The sequence below is a fragment of the Anabrus simplex genome, chromosome 8 (assembly GCF_040414725.1).
Source record: "Anabrus simplex isolate iqAnaSimp1 chromosome 8, ASM4041472v1, whole genome shotgun sequence".
NCBI lineage: Eukaryota > Metazoa > Arthropoda > Insecta > Orthoptera > Tettigoniidae > Anabrus > Anabrus simplex.
Window position 1 is genome coordinate 157,367,140 of NC_090272.1, and position 18,865 is coordinate 157,386,004.

General features: G+C 41.2%; 1 protein-coding gene across 2 annotated transcripts in view; it reads left to right on the plus strand.

The window, feature by feature from the left end:
• Nucleotides 1-18,865, plus strand: part of LOC136879232 (leucine-rich repeat-containing protein 15) — a 600,790-nt gene that overhangs the window by 451,898 nt on the left and 130,027 nt on the right. For both annotated transcript variants that reach the window (XM_068228996.1, XM_067153040.2), the window contains exon 4: nucleotides 4,631-4,767. In XM_068228996.1, the coding sequence (XP_068085097.1) occupies nucleotides 4,631-4,767 (137 nt within the window). The remainder of the gene's footprint in view (nucleotides 1-4,630; nucleotides 4,768-18,865) is intronic.

Here is an 18,865-nt window from a genome sequence, read left to right on the forward strand (position 1 = left end):
GAACTCTTCCACTGGCGATTCGGAGGAGATATGTGCCATAATGATATGCACCCAGCAGGTGGGAGGCGTTAATAACCGAGTGACATAATCGCTGGCTTCTCACTAAGACAGCCGCGATTCCAAATCCCCATAAATGAACAATGGATTTTTTTATTTTTTTATGACGTATGGCCCTCGGATATGCCTGGTGCTGGTCTATCGAGTTGATGACCATGGATGCATCTAGGATCAATTCTAATGTGGATGACGGTACTCTCTACTTCTCTCTCTTCGAGCCGGAGGAACTGACCAATGGGGGTTAAGGCAGGAATTGAACCAAGGACCCCTTGGACCAAAGGCCAGCATGATAACCATTTAACCATGGAGCCAGACATTTTTGAAATATCGTGCGTCTGTGATTCGAACTTCCATGTGAAACCGTCTGATCACGATATCAACAGTCACGTATTCATGCTTCCTTTTTTTGATAAAATGTTATAAAGTATACCTCTATTTAACGGACTACTGAGGGATACGGGTTGTCCTTAAAACCAAAAGTACCGAGCTAGTTGGCCGTGCGGTTAGGGGCGCGCAGCTGTGAGTTTGCATTCGGGAGATAGTGGGTTCCAGCCCCACTGTCGGCAGCTCTGAAGTTGGCAAACGCTGGGGCTGTACCTTCATTAAGGCCATGGCCGCTTCCTTCTTACTCCTAAACTCCTAACCATTTCCTATCCTATCGTCGCCGTAAGACCTATCTGTGTCGGTGCGACGTAAAGCCAACTGTAAAAATAAAAGGTTCGTTAAATGGCGAATCTCAGAAATATTTTTGATAATAAAAGATTTTAGGTGGTATTAAGACTTCGTGGGAACAGCTTTCTTACATATAATTTTGCAGCGCATTAGACATGAAAAAGCATCGTCTGAGTTGCTTTCCATTTGTATACTCTTTGTTAAACATTTCTGATCGAAACTGCTGAAAATATTCCTAATAAGCAGTCATTTCTGGATCTAACGAGACATATCTGAACTAAGTAATGTCGTCCATATGTTGTATAACCACAGATAGTTTCGGACCAGCTCTGGAACTACTATTACTACTACTACCACCACTACTTTATACTTCTGATCATCCCGCAGTACATCCAAAACAATCTCCTCCTACCTAAGAATTTGGTAACCTGGGTCGCTTCCGTTGATGCCTAGCCATTGTTCACTGAAATTATCATCAATTTGCTTCAAAATTTCACAAAGTCACGGGATTCAAAACACCTCAAATCGTGTTCTGGTGTATAATAAATACTGTCTATCGCTACTGTCTGTTATCCATCGTATTATTTTAAAATTATTTTCATTATCTATATTTATTTGAAGCCCCCGTGGCTCAAGCGGCAGCGCACTGGGCTCTCACCACTGGGTTCCGTGGTTCAAATCCCGGTCACTCAATGTAGGATTTGTGCTGGACAAAGCGGAGGCAGGCCAGGTTTTCTCTGGGTATTCCGGTTTTCCCTGCCATCTTTCACTCCAGCAACACTCTCCAATATCATTTCATTTCGTCTGTCAGTCGTCCGACTCGTTGGCTGACTGGCCAGCGTACTGGCCTTCGGTTCACAGGGTCCCCGGTTCGATTCCCAGTTCGATTAACCTTCATTGGTTAATTCCAGTGGCTCGGGGGCTAGATGTTTGTGCTGTTCCCAACATCCCTGCAATTCACACATCACACATAACACTATCCTCCACTACAATAACACGCAGTGACCTACACATGGCAGATGCCGCCCACCCGCATCGGAGAGGCTACCTTACAAGGGCTGCACTCGACTGGAAATAGCCACAAGAAATTAAAAAAAACTGTCAATCAATCTTCATTGCCCCACAAGGAGTGCGAAAGGCATCGGCAGGCGGCACAGTTCCATCCTAGCCGCTAGATGGGAGCTTCATTCATTCCTGACCCGGTTGAAACTGGAAACAGGCTGTGGATTTTCATTCATCTATATTCATTTGCTAACTTAAATCCTATGTCCATTGAGTTCACTGTACTGACAGGCTTTTGCATATCCTCTTTTCCTGTAACACTGGTTATATACTAAATTCTAATTTTGCATCGTCCACACGCAAAGTGATAAAAAGTCAAATATTGAGGACACAGTAAAAATCAATTACGTGTAATGTAAAATTAAAGGAAGTGCCGAATTATGTATTTTGAGGATAGAAACAAATATTCGCTTATTCAACATGCATGTTAAAATATGTTCGCGTTGCTAACCACCCATGGAAACAACAGGTCTCAAATCACTATTCGATTCGGTAACGCATTCCAGCAATTGTACTCTCGTGTCTGTATCATGTTCTTTCTTATGAATATCGGATTATACCTATTTGTTTGAGAATTATGGTTCCCTTGTCAATTTAATTTTAGTTCTCTGTCCCTCCGAAGGTTAACTATACATCTTTCCAACCTCTATGTGATAAACATGGTCTTAAAAAGAAAATATAGAAACGACATGCAGAGAAGATTGTAGAAGATACCTTAGTCAGAGCAACTGCACTTCATTTTTTACATGGACGTGATTGTGCATTTCAAAATCCCACCACATGCACTGGTCGGAATCCGAACCACGGTCGCCTTGGTGAGAAGCTAGGGATAATATCACTCGGCCTTCAAGCCTTTACAAAATGAGAGAATTGATACTTTTCCGTAGCAACTAGTACACATGTGTAATTCGGTTTTATAGAGTTCTAAAGCACACTATTACCATGTGGATTTACAACTTGCGAGCGCAGAGTGACAACCACGGGGAACTAGTTCACCATGGAGTTGCTTTTAATTTTCTAAGAAAATACTCCTTCACTTTTCGTATCCGACCATCCTAGTTAACTTCGTTTCTCTTTCGACCCCAAAGGTGGTCAGTAAAAAACGTGAGCAGGGTATATGAGACAGTCTTAAGTCGCGTGAAGGTTTAGAAATGCAAAAGTAGAATGGCCCTCGTCCGGCCCCGCGGTGTAGGGGGCAACGCTTCCGCCTGTCACCCCGCGGCCCCGGGTTCGATACTCGGCCAGGTCAGGGTTTTTAATTGTGATGATTAATATCTGGGTGTTTGTGACGTCCTTAACCTTCCTTTCCTCACACACAACATCCCACACTACCGCCATTCCAATCACACGCAGGTTCATACAATATGGTGCCAGTAGGGGCAAAAGATCCTCATGGGTCGACGCCCCGAATAAATAGCATTCTAAGAATGTAGGCAACGGAAAAAAAGGAAAGGGCCACCGTCGGGAACGGAAAAGAACGAGTCGCATAAGACATATTAAAATGAGGAGCCCGACACTAGCAGTGTCTAACTCAGCAACCGTCTCGTGGTTTCCAATTCACACTCCCAAGTTTAGAGCCCGCTTGGGAGTGACGTCTCTTCAGTTCTAGAAAAGAGAACTCAAGAGAATACAAGTAGATGAAGCTTTATCTGATCCTGTAATCTATAAGAGGGGCATTCCTCAAGGCAGTATTATTGGACTTTTATGTTTCTTTTCTTTATATATATAAATGATATGAGTAAAGAAATGAAATCAGAGATAAGACTTTTTTCGGATAATGTTATTCTATATAAAGTTACAAGATTGTGAGCAACTACAAAAATAACCTCAGCAATGCTGTTAGATGGACAGCAGGCAATGGTGTGATTATAAACGGGGTTAAATGTCAGGTTGTGAGATTCACTAATGGGAAAAGTCCTCTCGGTTTTAATTACTGCATTGAAGGGGTGAAAGTTCCTGTTGGGGATCACTGTAAGTACCTGGGTGTTATTATAAGGAAAGAACTTCACTGGAGTAATCACATAAACGGGATTCTAAATAAAGGCTACAGATCTCTGCACATGGGTATGATGGTATTTAGGTGTTGTAGTAAGGATGTAAAGGAGAGGGCATGAAAGTCTCTAGTAAGACCCAAACTAGAGTACGGTTCCAGTGTATGGGACCCTCGCCAGGATTACTTGATTCGAGAACTGGATAAATCCAAACAAAAGCAGCTCGATTTGATCTGGGTGATTTCCGACAAAAGAGTAGCGTTACAATTTTTTTTTGCAAAGTGTGAGCTGGGAAGACTTGGGAGAAAGGACATGAGCTGCTCGACTAAGTGGAATGTTCCGAGCTATCACTGGAGAGATGACAGAGAGTGACATTAGCAGACGAATAAGTTTCAGTAGTGTTTTTACGAGTAGGAAAGATCAGAATATGAAGATAAAGTTGAAATTCAAGAGGACAAATTGGGGTAAATATTCATTTAGAGAATGGAGAGTTAGGGACTGGAATAATTTACCAAGGGAGTTGTTCAATATTTTTCCATATTCTTTGCAATTACTTAAGAAAAGACTAGGTAAACGACAGAAAGGGAGTCTGCGACCTGGGCAACTGCCCTAAATACAAATAACAAAACAAAAAAATAGCCCCAAATGCAGATGAGTGGTGAGTGATAATGACTGATAAGGGTTGCATTCTACGCATCCGCCAACTGGGGGTCGCTATGATAAGTCGTGAGAGGGAGTGAATTCCGTCTTTTCTTTAAAATAACATATTCTCATGATCAAACCACGCAGAAACTTAAGAAAAATGTCGAGAACAAAAAACTCAGGTTATTTATTTCTGTATGTTTCAGGAAACTTAAACGACTGAACTTGGGAGGCAATGCACTCACCAGGATACCGACCGAGGCTCTCTCCAAGCTCGACTCCCTCAAGAAGCTGGAGATGCAGGAGAATGACATCAGTTTCATCAAGGAAGGAGACTTTGAAGGTAGGTAATCAAGATGCACGAGTTTATTCTAGACATCTACAAAAAAATCATCAGTTTCTTTAGTTTGAATATGAACAACGCCCGAGCAGCAATCTATCATTAAAACTTATTCTTTCTTTTACTTTCGAGGACACTTTTTACAAATTTCAGTTTGATTAAAAGATAATTCATTTGATCAAAATACTTGAAATTTTACCAAAATGGGCGAAAATTACGCACAGTGAGAATGCAGCAGTATGTATACACCTCTGTGGTATAGTGGTACGAACGCTGAAACGGGGTCCACGCAGCCTCGGGAGGTCAACTGAGTAGAGGTGGGTTCGATTCTCATTTCAGTCATCCTCGAAGTGGTTTTCCGTGGTTTTCCACTACTCTTTCAGACAAATGCCGGGACGGTACCCAACTTAAGCCCACGGCCACTTCCTGCCCTCTTCCTTGTCTATCCCTTATAATATATCCATCCCCCACCACCAGGCTCCTGTTCAGCATAGCACGCGAGACCGCCCGGCGAGGTACTGGTCCCCTTCCCCAGTTGTATCACCGACCCAAAGTCTCACGCTCCAGGACACTGCCCTTGAGGCGGTAGAGGTGGGATCCCTCGTTGAGTCCGAGGGAAAACCAACCCTGGAGGGTAAACGGATTAAGAAAGAAAGAAAGAAAGAATGTACACACCAGCCCTGTGTCAGCGTTAATATGGTAACTGAAATATCATGCCTGGCAATATATGTGTCACTGGAGAGTTTTGCCTGTTTTTGAAAACAACTGTGTGGTAAGGCTGGTTGCTCATCTGCACTAAAAGATAAGAAAAGAGAAATGTAAAAACACCACTCCATCCGCTCCTAAATAAGTTCTATACCGAATGACCACTTACGTTTTTCAACTCAATTATCTCCAGACTAGTTGAAGTTAATGATAAGCGGTTTTCGTCCAGGTGAATAAATTTAATGGGCACATGCAGGAACGTGCAATTTGTGTCCAGTGCTTTAATAAGTACCAACATAGCGATAGCAAGTTGTTCATTTAAAAGGAGTTTTGCCCATTTCTGTCGCATACATAGTTGTTCCTAGGCAGCCACATTTAGGGATGTAATATTTGCACAATATCCGGCCCCATGGCTGCATGGTTAGCGTGCTGGCCTTTGGTCACAAGGGTTCCGGGTTTGAATCCCAGCAGGGCCGGTAATTTTAACCATAATTGGTTAATTTCGCTGACACGGGGGCTGGGTTTATGTATCATCTTCATCAACATTTCATCCTCATTACGATGCACAGGTCGCCTACGGGTGTCAAATCAAAAGACCTGCATCTGGTGAGCCGAACTTGTATTGCAGAGGTGCTCAGCTGGGCGCTCGATGACGCTAGCCCAGTGCGGCCGTGCTGCCGTGACGTAGATGCGGGCAGCATACGTCACAGTGTAGCAAGAGAGCGAATGCACTTTGCAGGGAAGCGAGGGAGCATTGACGTTCGATTGTGATGACGAAGCTCTCCTCCACTACTCAGCGAAGTGCTCACTGGAATACGTTTTTAAAAATAAAACTATCTAATCGCAACAACAACAAAACTGACCTATTCAAGATATTGCGGTTTGATTTTTACTGCGCTCGATATAAACAGTCCGTTTTATTTTCTTATAATGATTCATTCAAAGAAAACTGACACGTTGTAACTTTTGTGTTACCATCTACAAAGGTACAGAGTTCTAGCGTACAAGCTACGATTTACAATTCCTTGCATGGGAATGACAGTATTTTCATTTTTTTTAAAAGTAAAATCCCTGTTATTCATTAAGCAAAAGTTAATATAATTATATAATGCAACAATTATTTTGCACAATACTGTAGTGTTGTGTGACTTTCCCTGTTCGCTGAATTTCTGAAAATAGTGATAATAGCTAGCCTCTAAATGGCGATAGGAAGTTTCATCACGAGTGAGAACATAGATATTTACTATCCAACGTTCAGGCCATGGTGAATAGGGATGCATCATTGTTTGTTTATAAGTTCACTCTCAACGGTGACATCAACAACACGAGCTATGAGTCCTACGTAGCTCTTGCCTTTTTGACCTCGAGATAATAACTCTACCGATGATAAATAGTGTTTCATGTGTTTTATGGATCGTTGACAATATGAAAATCACTGAAGTATGAGCAACGCTATAATGTTTCGAGAAATTCAATTGGACTGAACACATAATAAGCACCTGTAATAATATTTAACATTATTCACAAATTCCTCTACCCATTAAAACGCTACTTAACTATTTTATCCGTAACCCTTAAAATACAACTTGTTCGCACCTTCACCTTACCTAACCTTGACTACTGTGACTGTATAGCTGCATTAGATTTAATTTTAATCTACGTTATGCTAGTCGCTTAATACTGTACGTTATAATACGAAATTGTTATGGCTTCGAGTGCAAAACCGTCTTAAACCGCACTCATTAACCCTCCTCCACAGAATACTTAGTTCAGACCCAAATTACCTTTCTTCACAATTAAAATTCCTCTCATCAAATTATCACCACAGCAAACGATCCGGTTCCTCTCTCACTATACCTTTACAGTGCACTACTATCTACAACCGCTCATTTGCAACCTCTGTCGCTATGTCATGGGATTCCATTCCTCCCAACATTAGTGAGGTGATTTCCCTTAATATATTTAAGGTGAACTGGGGAAGGTACTTGTTTGATTCATCGAACTGATTTGTGGAATGACCGAGGTATGAATGTGTCAGTGAATGATAATTTATAATTATACTCATATTATAAATACGCATTACAATTAGTGTTAGAGCTACTATAATGATCAAATATTCTATTTAGATTATAATTACGTATTAGGGTTAGTTTTAGAGTTATCGGGGATCTTGTTCTACTTAAAATGATGTACTAGAGTTAGTTTCAGAGTTAACTTCTTCTGATTATTACCATTTTTATTATATTCCTAGCTTGCAACCGCGGCTTCGCCCGCGTTTATTGATTCAACCGCTAGATGTTTGTAAACCATTAATTTAAAAGCAAAATAAGAGTACAGATTCATTAACACTCATCGTTTTAAAATAAACAGCATGCATTAAACTGTTTTATTTTTATTATAATAATATTGTTACATTCGATGCTTAAGACACCTGGTTGGTGGATGGTACAAATAATACTAAAACAATATACAAGCCATATTATATAAGAAACAAACTAATCCTTCTTTATAGAGCTTCCGGATAAACTATATTAAGTGTCCTTACATTTAGAACAAAGATGTACAGAGTGTTTGCCTTTCCAACTCTTGAGCAACCTACCATGGGAGAAGCACAGTGTCCTTCCATTTGGAGCAAAGATGTACAGTGTGTTTGCCTTTCCAACTCTTGAGCAACCTACCATGGGAGAGGCACAGTGTCCTTCCATTTGGAGCAAAGATGTACAGTGTGTTTGCCTTTCCAACTCTTGAGCAACCTAGCATGGGAGAAGCACAGTGTCCTTCCATTTGGAGCAAAGATGTACAGTGTGTTTGCCTTTCCAACTCTTGAGCAACCTACCATGGGAGAAGCACAGTGTCCTTCCATTTGGAGCAAAGATGTACAGAGTGTTTGCCTTTCCAACTCTTGAGCAACCTACCATGGGAGAAGCACAGTGTCCTTCCATTTGGAGCAAAGATGTACAGTGTGTTTGCCTTTCCAACTCTTGAGCAACCTACCATGTGAGAAGCACAGTGTCCTTCCATTTCGAGCAAAGATGTACAGAGTGTTTGCCTTTCCAACTCTTGAGCAACCTACCATGGGAGAAGCACAGTGTCCTTCCATTTGGAGCAAAGATGTACAGTGTGTTTGCCTTTCCAACTCTTGAGCAACCTACCATGGGAGAAGCACAGTGTCCTTCCATTTGGAGCAAAGATGTACAGAGTGTTTGCCTTTCCAACTCTTGAGCAACCTACCATGTGAGAAGCACAGTGTCCTTCCATTTCGAGCAAAGATGTACAGAGTGTTTGCCTTTCCAACTCTTGAGCAACCTACCATGGGAGAAGCACAGTGTCCTTCCATTTGGAGCAAAGATGTACAGAGTGTTTGCCTTTCCAACTCTTGAGCAACCTACCATGGGAGAAGCACAGTTTCCTTCCATTTGGAGCAAAGATGTACAGTGTGTTTGCCTTTCCAACTCTTGAGCAACCTACCATGGGAGAAGCACAGTGTCCTTCCATTTGGAGCAAAGATGTACAGTGTGTTTGCCTTTCCAACTCTTGAGCAACCTACCATGGGAGAAGCACAGTTTCCTTCCATTTGGAGCAAAGATGTACAGTGTGTTTGCCTTTCCAACTCTTGAGCAACCTACCATGGGAGAAGCACAGTGTCCTTCCATTTGGAGCAAAGATGTACAGTGTGTTTGCCTTTCCAACTCTTGAGCAACCTACCATGGGAGAAGCACAGTGTCCTTCCATTTGGAGCAAAGATGTACAGTGTGTTTGCCTTTCCAACTCTTGAGCAACCTACCATGGGAGAAGCACAGTGTCCTTCCATTTGGAGCAAAGATGTACAGTGTGTTTGCCTTTCCAACTCTTGAGCAACCTACCATGGGAGAAGCACAGTGTCCTTCCATTTGGAGCAAAGATGTACAGTGTGTTTGCCTTTCCAACTCTTGAGCAACCTACCATGGGAGAAGCACAGTGTCCTTCCATTTGGAGCAAAGATGTACAGTGTGTTTGCCTTTCCAACTCTTGAGCAACCTACCATGGGAGAAGCACAGTGTCCTTCCATTTGGAGCAAAGATGTACAGTGTGTTTGCCTTTCCAACTCTTGAGCAACCTACCATGGGAGAAGCACAGTGTCCTTCCATTTGGAGCAAAGATGTACAGAGTGTTTGCCTTTCCAACTCTTGAGCAACTTACCATGGGAGAAGCACAGTTTCCTTCAACTTTAAGCGATTGTCGTTGTGCCTTGCTGATTCAGGTAGCGAAATAGGGAACAGCAGACGTCTAAACTGAAACGGTGTATCCCAAGGAATGATTTGAATCTAAGGATGAATACTACTACGTCCGCTGCCACATCCAGTCATGATGATGGCATCACTTTCTTGACTGAGAATCGTGTTTCGTTGCAGAGGGAAGGAAAATTCATATTCCTGAGAAGGATAATCGATGCGACAACCGTCCGCTCTAAGATGTTCGAGGGTGACTCCAAATTGTTCAAAAGCTCCGCAGTGCAGTTGACAGCCTTATCGTGTCGATAGACTTGTAAACTTGTAGAACTCCGGCGGGTATCTTGTAAAAGTTGCTTTTTGATGACGTTGACAGCTTCATTTCTTGAAGCAAGAATTGTTCTTTGACACAGCCGTGCGGGATCGGTGTAACGGCGTGTCTATGTATGTCAAACATTTCAGATCTCTGCGTGCCGTAGATTTCATTGGGCATCGCGCATGAACACATAAACATTTCTGGATATCACGGACTGAATATGGCTCCTCGTGTCAGGAACCTAAAATGGTTTCCTACGCCATGGACTTAAAATGGCTCGTTGACTTGCATTATCTATATTATGTACGTTGCCTAATCCTGCTGACAGCACAATGGGTTGTCATTCGTTCAGAACTCCCCCAAGAACGCGAAAATTAAAAATCCGGCTTCAAGGTGCATTTGGACACCCTTCCATCCACTAGGTAAAACATTTCAGATCTGCGCGTGCCGTAGATTTGGCTGGGCATCGCCCACACACACACACACACACACACACACACACACACACACACACACACACACACACACACACACACACACACACACTCCCCCTCTCTCTCTTTTCTTCTTCTTTTTTTCTTATTATTAATATTATTCCGCCTCTGTTGTGTAACGGTTAGTGTAATTAGCTGTCACCCCCGGAGGCCCGGGTTCGATTCCCGGCTCTGCCACGAAAATTTGAAAATGATATGAGGGCTGGAATGGTATCTACTCAGCCTCGGGAGGTCAACCATCCTCGAAGTGGATTTCCGTGATCTCACACTTCTCCTCAAGGCAAATGCCGGGGTGGTATCTAACATACGGCCACAGCCGTTTCCTTCCCTCTTCCTTGTCTATCCCTTCTAATTCCCCCCCCCTAAGGTCCCTGCTCAGCATATCATGTGAGGACACCTGAGCGAGGTACTGGTCCTCCTCCCCAGTTTCAACCAACTGACCCAAAGTCTTACGCTCCAGGATAATTATTATCATCATTATCGATGTGAGGAATCCATTCCTGAAGTTTCACCGTTGAGCTTTGATTCACCCAGTATATTATATGTGCATTTCCTAGTTCGCATGGACAAAAGAAAGAACAGAATAGAGAAGGGAAGAAAGAAGAAAAGAAACAGTAACACATTGAGGTGCTGTGACCCGTCAATCTAGGGAGGCCATCCGTGGCAGTCAGGAAGCTGACTACTCTACCAACTGCGCTACACATACCCGCAGCCGAATTACCAACAGGTATGAAGGCTGTAAAATTTAAAGGGCTACTTTCTTATTAAACAAGGGCCAATCGCACAAGCACCAAAATTTTGACGTAGACGAACCTCCCAAAATATGAAGAACATGATGATCCCACAGCTGTGGCTTCCCCTTGTAAGATGACGATCTGAAAAGCTTGTGAAAGTGTTCTGTTCTGTTCTGTTCTCTTGGAACCTAGACATTAGCAACGCCAAGTTATGATAAGAGAAATAAACAGGACGCACAAATGTTGGCTCACAACAAACAGCTTTGAGGATTCTTTTTACACTTACTGAAGTTGTTGACTCCCTTTTTTCACTGGAGTTAGATTAAGTTTGTAGCGAACTTCACTGGCAGGGAAAAGACATAAGAAAATATTTATTTAGCTGCGAGCTATTGCAGGCCGCAATGCGTTTCAGAGAAAATGTTTGCTACTACAACAGCTCAATTAAAAGTTCTTTATTTACTTACTTAATTCGTTTCTTCTCTTTAAGGAGACTACCCTTAATCGTTTATCTTCACTCCATTTCAGCTTCAAAGAAGTTTTCTTCCGTTAAACTGGTCCTGGAAGCCTTGGTTGGTTGACAGTGAGTCCTTTAAAACGAAGGTCGTGTTTCACATCACAGGTTATTTAATTATATTTAAGGGTTCTGAAATGGAATAGCTTCGTGACAGCAGGTGTACGAGCACATACAGGACAGCAATAGGCCGAAGTTCTGCCACATTAGCACCTTTGTTTAAACTTCGCCAGAAGAGGTGGCAGTGAACCTCCACTGAATAATAATAATAATAATAATAATAATAATAATAATAATAATAATAATAATAATAATTTCAGCCTCATAATGTAGAGGCAGCGTGCCTCCCTCTTACACCGACAGCCAAGATCCTATTCCCAACTAGTCCAAGGATTTTAATTCTCGACTGAGGACTGGAACGGCGTTCACTCAGCTCGTGAGAAGTTATTGGTACGAAAGGCAACGCACGGCGAAAGCTAAGGATGTCGTCACGCTGACTACGTGCATTCGAAAATCTGCAGGCCATCTAGCCGAGCAGGCCAAGAGATTCAATGGCCTACATGCGCAATGGGTTTGCATAATAATAATAATAATAATAATAATAATAATAATAATAATAATAATAATAATAATAATAATAATAATAATAAGTGGACCCGTGCTGTTCCACAGCATTCCTAATAAGAATCTCGTCTTAATATGCCTGTCATATTGTTTTGTTTGGACTTTTCAATAGATTTAAGCCCGACTCGTTGGCTGAACGGTCAGTGTACTGGCCTTCGGTTCAGAGGGTCCCGGGTTCGATTCCCGGTCGGGTCGGGGATTTTAACTTTAATTGGTTAATTCCAATGGCCCGGGGTCTGGGTGTATGTGTTGTCTTCATCATCATTTCATCCTGATCACGACGCGCAGGTCGCCTACAGGGGTCAAATAGAAAGACCTGCACCTGGCGAGCCGAACCCGTCCTGGGATATCCCGGCACTAAAAGCCATACGACATTTCAATAGATTTAAGAACACTTAATACACGTAATGTGGTTTATAACACTTCTTTCCATACAATATTATCTGTGCTTTGACCATTCGGCCGTATCCTGATCTTAACATTTTCAATTGATCTTGCCCGAGAAAGTGCAACATACAATTGACCGTGGTTGAATACTGCTTCGAATAGTAGACTACCCACTTTTTGAAGAGGTTGTCCCTGGGCATTATTTATGGTCATACAGAAGGCTAGTCGACTTGATACCCTCCCGGCTGTACGTAGCTGCATGTAAGTTGGTAGAAACGTCCTGCCATCTGTTGAGTATATTCAGAAGAAAGGGAAGGTCAGAGAATCAAAGAATATCTAGCAGAGAGTTGTATTCTTCCATCTTCAGAGGAAGTACTGTATATACTCTTTGGCTTTACAGGTAGAAACCAAACATGGCTGCATGCAATGACATTACTAAAGATGAAAATCACATATATCAGAATATTAATGAAAGTGTTAATCGCTCAGCAACCTGTTTTGTACAGAATGTATTGCGGGTGGGGATAAGCCTTCGCCTGCAATTATTGAGGTGATGATTTGATTTTATGATTACTCAAAGTTGCCTGAACTTAGAGACCTATCAATGTCTCATGATTCACCGGCAGGTAATTCCTGAGAGAATAAAACAGAAATGAAGCAAATCGGTCCAGTATAACGGACGGACGGATTTGCTAAAGCTGTTTTAGTAAACTATTTTAATATATAGATAATAATAATAATAATAATAATAATAATAATAATAATAATAATAATAATAATAATAATAATGTTCATGTCACACTTTAACGAATTTTGGAAACGCTGAGGGCCAGGAATTTTTCCCGCAAGAATTCTTTTATCTGCTAGTAATTCTAGTGACACGTGGTGGGAGTATCTGAGAAGTTTCGAATACCACCCGGAATCACTTAAAATGTGTATCCATTGAAGGGGCGTTAGAACGATGTCATTATCATTATTTGTCCAGAAATTTAACGACTGGAAAGAAAACTTGTGTTTATACCTATAAATATTACTTTAATCGCTTTTTTTTTTGCTAGTGGCTTTACGTCGCATCGACACAGATAGGTCTTACGGCGACGATGGGATAGGAAAGGCCTAGGAGTTGGAAGGAAGCGACCATGGCCTTAATTAAGGTACAGCCCCAGCATTTTCCTGGTGTGAAAGTGGGAAACCACGGAAAACCATCTTCAGGGCCGCCGACAGTGGGATTCGAACCCACTACCTTCCGGATGCAAGCTCACAGCTACGCGTCCCTAACTGCACGGCCAACTCGCCCAGTTTAGTCATTTTAAAAATGAGATATATTTTTATAAGTAGTAATTGAAAAATGTAACACAAACGGATCAAAAGAAAATTTTAGAATATTCTGGAAGGGACAAGAAATCTTTAGGTACAGTTAAAACATCAGGATCTTCAATTTAACATACATTACAGTAGCCTAATTAATCCTACTTTATTGACCTTCAGTTATTCAGTTTTAGAAAGAGAGGACAACCCTCATATCATAGTACTTCAGTACTGTTAGCACAGATGAAACAAACGTGTCATAACTTATTTGTATGTGTGTCTGCTAAATTCATCTAGCTCGGGAACTCAGTGTTTGTTTTGATCTTGATATACATTTCTGTATGTACGCGCAACCCATTACGCTACCGATGGAATAGTGAATATAATTGTTACGGAGATATCCGTGGTAGTTAGAGGTGAAAGAAGGTGCGGGCTGGAATAGGTCTCAACTACAAAATTAAAGTTAATTTAAAACTTTAACAAAGGTTATATTTTCGAAACTTAATAATGGTAACATAGAATTTGAAAACTTAACAAGTCAACAACAAGCAAAAATCAAATACAAAGAAATTACAAGTGTTAGGGGATAATTACAAGGTCTGGGCTTCGAGCCCCACAATCACAAATCTTGAGCTATTAGCCCAACTTTACCCAGGGTACAAAATAGAACAAAGGGGCAGAAAACCCCATCATGCCAAGGAGCACTTCTTCCTAATTACAATGTTAAGCCTCCTAGAGGCACGCAGAGATCAAATTTAGGAAGGAGCAGACCCGCTATCAATTTTACAAGCCTATCAAAGGCCACAACAAACTTCACTCAAATTGCCCTCAAGGCACAAATATAATGGTACAGGGGTACCACGTACCCAATCTACTGGGCCTTCACAGGAAGGAAAACAAAACGAGTTAAATAAATGGCCCAAAATACAAAATTGAATGGAGGCGATTACTTGCACTCCTACACTAAAGTTTTTTGTTTAAAAACCTATGTGATGCTAGGCCAATAATACAGGGGCTAATCCCAAGCTAGAGAGGTGCCCCTTATGAGAAAACTTTAATACATTAAGGAAGAGAAGAGACGGTTACGGAAACGTTGTCACCTTAATTTCAAAAATGAAGGGGAGTTCGAGAGGGTGAAGCACTCTCTATCCCCGCTTTACAGTAAAAGATATTTGTAGATTTTACATAGACAGAAAAGGAATTTACATTTTAAAGAGATGGGTTACATATTAAAGGATTCGAACCCTCCCCGAGAGTTAAACTGCTGAGCTAGCAAGAAATAAAGATGTTAACAGGCCATTACCTTGTTGAAGAACTGTTGCTTGGAGAAAGAGGCGCGTCCCGCCCCCTGCTACATATTCACACACTGAATTAGATGTTATATTAGTGGCACCGAGACAAGAAAATCAACAGTTTTTATACCCTCGTGGAAAATTCGAGACCTTTCAGGAATGAGTAGACACACCCTTTCGCTTTTATTGGATAGCTTAGAGCAACACATCTATGTCGAAGAAGACATACATGACTGGTTGGAAATAAATTAACGAAATTTGGGATTGGCTAAATTCAAAACAGGCGGATAGAAAGAATTAATGTTGCCAACCCAAAGATAACAGAACAAAATATAGTAACAACAAAACTTATGAATACTAAATTTCTTCAGAAAAGTTCATTCCATTACACCAGACTGTATTACCATAGTTTTTTGTAGAGACATCTGTTAGAGAACGTCCACACTTCTTGATCAATTACGAACCAAAACACATCAAAATTCACACAGAGCCATCTTCGGAGAAACTGTTGAGTTAATACAGTTTTTTAAAGTTCAGGCTTTCTCCTATAGAGGAGTTTCAATTGGCGCAACATTTGAATTGGCGGCGTGGAGGTGTACCGCCCGGTACAATAATAATAATAATAATAATAATAATAATAATAATAATAATAATAATAATAATAATAATAATAATAATAATAATAATAATAATAATAATAACCATCAGAGTGGAAAGTCAGAAGCATAATCACTGCATTAATTACGCCCTCGTCGATGATTAATGAATATAAGAAGTTTTTTGCAATCATGTAGAAACCTTCAGGTAAAGCACATCACCTACGATTTTTCTCAAACACGGGACAAAGTTGGTGGGGAAAAAAACTTAAAATATAAAAGCTATATGTCAAAGTGTTCCTAACACAGAAGAAGAAAGATAAACGAAGAGATCGCGCGTTCAAACCTGATAGAGGTAGTCAGATTTTTGAAGGGTGAAAGAAAGTGCATTCGACACTCCATGTCGTGTGACGTCGGCAAATGAAAGATCTCCGATAATACACTTGATGTTTACCCGGCGAAATTAATTAAAAACTCAGTGATAGGTTTCCCTAAATAGAGATGTGGTTTCTCTGTCATCTGGTAACGTGAAACGGTACTGCGAAATTGACCCGCAGCTAGCCTAAATGGTGTTAAATCAAAATACTTGCACCCGGTAGCTGAGGTCGTACGATAATTAGTACTCTATGCCGTACATAAATGATAAAAATCTAGGGCTTCCACCAACTGATGTGTGAGGATGGGCCTATCAGCAAAAGAAAGAGACACACTGAGAAAGGCTGTGGGATGAAAGAAAGCTTACACTTTGCACACTTATGCCCGGTTTCTGGAACGTGAGATATCGAACATATAGCGCTGTTGAATGGTTAACTTGTGTTTCTGCGTTGCACGAACGTAAGATACATCTATCGGTTCGATAAATCGACTGATAACTTAGAGGGCCATGAGCAGGAGATATCTATTTGTTAACTTTATGGGCGCGTGCGCAGTACTTCAGTATCGGTAACTTCTTATTCTCTTCTTCTTCCTCTTCTTCGTCTTCTTGTCTTCGGATAGCTCTACTATGGACCACGTTAAGCATCGTTCATTTCCGGTTCTTCTTCCTCCGATCAGCCCAGTACTTTTTCATCCTTTCGGAATGGGCTGCTAAGCGTTCTAGCGACCAGGTGTTGCCGGTCCGTTTTCTGCTCATTCGATCATAGAATCCCTTAATTTTGTTGATGACCATCCTGTATTCTTGTCTATTGTATACAGCATCCTGTGTTATGTTCTTTTCTTCCAGGTCCTCCTTGACACCTTTAAGCCAGTTGCTTGCGTCTTCCTGCTCCCCATGTACTCCAGAATTATCTTGGCTGTTGTCTTTGTTGGCATTCTTTTAATGAGACCATAGAAGCAAAGTCTTCTCATTTTAAAATATGTTGTGATTTTCTTGGTCCTTTTGTATAGTTCCTCATTTGGACGCAGTCTAAATTCTTGTTCCAATTTCCTATACTGTAATTCAACTCAAGAGCTTAGGAAAAGTACCCTTCCGCACGTGAGCACGTCCCCTGTTCCCCCTTCCGTTTCCGTTCTCCATCTCCGCCACAACCAGCTTATTATTAACGTCGTGCGTCTGTCTGGCAAGTAGTTCATTCTGAAATAGTGAAGCATCAAACAAAATCACATCCTTTCACATAGCTGTACTTTGATCACGTACCATACCTATTTATTCCTTTATTGACCATGTAAAACCTACAGATTACTGACGAATACCGAGGCAAGAGAAGCAAGGTTTATTTTTATTTCATAATGCAATTTGTGTGAGGCACATGGGGACTTACAACATAAGTATACGATTCCGCTCTCGTGCAACGACTGTCAGTGGCAGTTTCGCACAGTTCAAAAAACTGCAATAAACACCTGTAAGTGGGATTGTAAAATACAATGTTTTAAGGAATGTTGTAAATATTGTAGTCTCGTCATTCGGAAGGTAAAAACGAACTCATGATCCCCTCATGACAACATTTCTGCAGGTAGAGGGCGGTTACGAATATAAAACAAAGTACAAATTATTATTATTATCATCTAATACGCCAAGGATCCTACTCCCATACCGTGTTAAGGCACTTCCTGTTTTATTTACGGCGAGTGCTGAGCTGACACATCGACCTTTCGCTGGCGACTTGTATTTTCCGTGGAGTTTAAATTCTACGCGAGCGGCGTAAACACTGTACACAGAAACGCCGGTCAGCTGCGCGGTGTTATTCACCACGTGTTCTACAGTCAACAGCGGATTCTAATCTCGTAGGCTACTGTAAACGTTTAAAACAATTTGTTTAGATTTCCTACTTAATTTTTCTCCACGTTTGTTAGCTTTAAAGTATTTCACAGGGACTCAAGCGCCACAGCATCACATACGTATTGCTCACAGCTAGCAGCCATTATGAATACTGAACATGCTGTTGCATTGCAGCCAGTATTGCCAACAGTTTTCTTGGATCCATCTTCAACGTCTCACATATTATGCGAACTAATCAGCAATGGAATGAACTCGAACAAAGCTTACTAAGTACACAATGCAATAAGATATCAATATCATGTTAAATAATTATTATTTTGCTACATACACCACTGAGAACAATAACTATTCACAGCCATCTACGTATGAAATATAAGAGTTGGTAACGAACCCGAATAACATTCAACCTGTGATATATTTTCCGTATTTATACAGGGCAAAATTTTTAATTCGTCAAGTAAGTTCAACAGAATATCTAACCGAACTGAAGGAAGCTCCTGACTTCAGGAACAAGTAACAAACCTAGGGAACTATTTGGCGCTGCGGAAGCCTTTTCACCGACCAGAAGTCTGACTAACATCAAAGAGACCGCTAAGGTCTTGAGTTGACTCTCAGTATATTTCCTAGTATCTTCCTCAAGATTTTTCTCCCTTTTTTCTCAATGTTCTCTAGTAATCCTTTTCAGTTCAATGGAATGCATTCGATTGC